The sequence below is a fragment of the Belonocnema kinseyi genome, chromosome 1 (assembly GCF_010883055.1).
Source record: "Belonocnema kinseyi isolate 2016_QV_RU_SX_M_011 chromosome 1, B_treatae_v1, whole genome shotgun sequence".
NCBI lineage: Eukaryota > Metazoa > Arthropoda > Insecta > Hymenoptera > Cynipidae > Belonocnema > Belonocnema kinseyi.
In genome coordinates, this window is record NC_046657.1 from 115,771,008 (window position 1) to 115,774,209 (window position 3,202).

At 26.3% G+C, this 3,202-nt stretch overlaps 1 protein-coding gene across 1 annotated transcript in view; it reads left to right on the plus strand.

The window, feature by feature from the left end:
- The window catches only part of LOC117179775 (fanconi-associated nuclease 1-like), a 30,907-nt gene that overhangs the window by 7,425 nt on the left and 20,280 nt on the right, over nucleotides 1–3,202 (plus strand). Inside the window, exon 3 of the mRNA XM_033371877.1 lies at nucleotides 2,004–2,412. Within this exon, the coding sequence (XP_033227768.1) occupies nucleotides 2,004–2,412 (409 nt within the window). The remainder of the gene's footprint in view (nucleotides 1–2,003; nucleotides 2,413–3,202) is intronic.

The following is a 3,202-nucleotide window of genomic DNA, read 5'->3' on the forward strand; positions in this document are numbered from 1 at the left end:
CATGTACGTTTATAAAACATTGCAGGTTTAAAATGTTATAAAATGTTATAAAATGTATCTTCCTAGAAAGTTTATTTCTTATTTAAAACTCATATTTTTATGTTGGAAAATCGAACTGATTTTTTTTTTAAGAAAATTCAACAACTTTTTTGAAAAATTGTCTTTGTAATTTAAAAATTTAGAAATTTATCTATTTTAGGAAAAATGTCATCTTTCTGGGGTAAAATGCAACTGTTTGGTTAAAAGTTTAAATTTTATCCTTTTTGGTTGAAAATTCAAAAGTTTTATTGAAAATTTGTTGTTTTTTGGGGGTCGCAACTAACTATTTCCTTGAAAAATTTACTTTTTGATTAAAGTTAATATTTTGAGGTTCAAAACTCAGCTGAACTATTTTTGAATGAAAATTCCACTATTGAAAAAAAATTGTGGATAAAAATGCATATGCATGGTTAGAAATGCGACACATTTACTTAAAAAATCATCTTTTTTTTGATTGACAATTCAACTGTCTTGTTGAAAATCCAACTATTTCACTTTATTTAAAAAATCATCTGTTTTAGTGAAAATTTCATCTTTCTTGGGTGAGAATGCAACTTTTTGGTGGAAAATTTAACAATTTTGTTCAAAAGTCATCTTTTTGGTTGAAAATACAACAGTTTTCTTCAAAATTCGTCTTTTTGGGTTGGAAATTCAACTATTTCCGTAGAAAATTGACTTTTTGTTTAAAATTCATATTTTGTTGTTTAAAAGTCAACTGATTTTTTAAATGAAAATGCAACTATTTGGTTGAAAATGCAACAATTTGGTTAAAAAGTCATTCTTTTTGATTGGCAGTGCAACTGTTTTGTTGAAAATTCATATTTTTATGAATTTCATGAGACCGGGAAAAACAGGGGAACGAAAAAAAATCTGTCCAAGTTCGATTTCAACCGTTTTTTAAATAATTAGTTAAATGTTGATCTTTTTCATTTATGATATTCAGTTTAAAATGCGTAGTTCGAAAATATTTGACTTTAAAAATGTTCCATTTTATATTTTAATTTTGAAGCGTACATTTTAATTAAAATATTTTTTAAATTCACATTTAAAAAGTAAATAATAAAAAATTGATTTTACAAGACGATTCGGAATCAGTTTACAATTTTAGAATTTGCAGATTTCAACGTTAAAAATTAAACTATTTTGGTTGGAAAGTCATATTAGTTAAACAAATGTAAATACTCGATTGAAACTTCATAAACTATTTTCAATTTAAAAAATTTTTAAATACTATATTTATAATTAAAGGCTTTTATTAAATTCCAAATATTATTTCAGTATAAAATATTCTATTTTTTAACCATCCAATTTGAAATTTTTAAATTATGAAAAAGAACAATTACTTAATTATTAAAAATATCTGACTGTTCATTTAAAATCAGTAATAAATTCAGTGTATTAAAAAATGTAATTGTTCAATTTTAAAAGTTCCTTACTTAAAATTACTTAAAATGATATAATTTAAAAAGAATTAATTCATTAATTGATTCTTCAATTTAGAACATTGAAAATGATAACGTGTATTTAATTTTGTTAACTGAATCTGAATCTTTAAACTCTAAAATTTAAAAGGTTTAAAATTTTGTATTCAACAGTTTAACTACATTTAATTAGAAACTGTTCAGTTGAAATGTGTAAGTAACTTCCATTTTATACGTGTAAATTATCGAGTATTTGAATAAAAAAATTTCGAATTAAAAAACTTTTGAACTTAAATTTTATATGTTTAAAATTCTACTTTAAATTCTTTAATTTGCAGCTTAGTTTTTATTACTTCAAATGAGTCAATTTCTAGCTTTAGAGTTCGATTTTTGAAATTACATTGATCGTGAACGATTTTTTCGAACCGGGAAACAATTGAGAAATGACCGGGAATTTTCCTTTGATTAAAACGGCCTGTGTTTGCCTGGATGCAAACGTTTCTTTACTCGAAATTCTAATTCTGCGCAACTTGTATTTTTCAGACATAGCAACAGAAGAAGTTTCAAATCTCCTTAAACTTTTGCAAATAGATGATATTCGCAAACTCTGCCAAAAATTGAAAGTTGATCACAGAGGAAGCAAAGAAATCATGATGAAGAATCTTCTACAGTTGAATAGTAAACAAAAAACTTGGTTTGTGGGTGCAAAAAGTCCAAGCTCGATTCTAAAGTCATCGATAGCAGAAGCTCTTGGCTCGTGTGTTTCTTTATCGGATGAGGCCGTTTATGTATTTGAGAGAATATTCTTCCTCTTGATTCCCTGCCAAGATCCATCAGAAAGTGTTTCGGACTTGTTCCTAATGCTGACGAGGGTAAAAAGTGGAGAAATTCTCTTTCCTACAGCACCCAAGGAACGATTTCCTCTCTTCAGAAATAGAGAACATCTTCTTGGGTACGTACAATTTGAAAATATATTTAAATTTTCACATTAGTGCAATAAAGTTGATTTTAGTTTAAATTTGTGCGCCTTGGCCTTTTAACTTTAATACCAAACTCTTTAAACTCTAAATAAACCACTCATATGGAGCAAAAAAGAAATATATATACTCACTTGAAAATTCTGGATACCCTGAAATTTTCAGGGAATTTCAGGGAAATACCTGGAAAATCCTGGAAATGTCAGGGAATTTTTTCGAGAGCGTATCTAAATCGATAAAAACATTGTAATATGAAATTAATGAACAATGTTTTTTTCATTTCTAAAATTAGCTTTACATTAATGGATATAAGTATACTGTTTTTGGCTGACTTAATTTTGTTTAGTTAAAAATTCAAGTATATTTGGTTGAAACTTCGTCTTTTGCTTGAAAATTCAACAGGTTGATTTTTTTCTCTTTTGCCTGAAAAATCTATCATAGATGAAGATTCTTCTTTTTGGTTGAAATATTAATTATTACATGTTTCTTTGAGAATTGATCTTTCTTTGTTGAAAATTCAAATGCGTTGTTGAATAATAAACTATTTTGTTAAAAATTAATTTTTGTTTGTTTAAAGATTCATCGTTTTTAAATGAAGAGGCATTCTTTTGGTTCAAAATGTAACTATTTTATTGAAAATTCTTTTTTTTATTAACCTTGCGCGAATTAACCCTTTAACGTCAAAAGGACACTCTTTGAGTGGCCTCTTTTCTACTTTATTTTTCACGATGAAGACGTCAAGGAAAAAATTCGTAAAGTACCAAT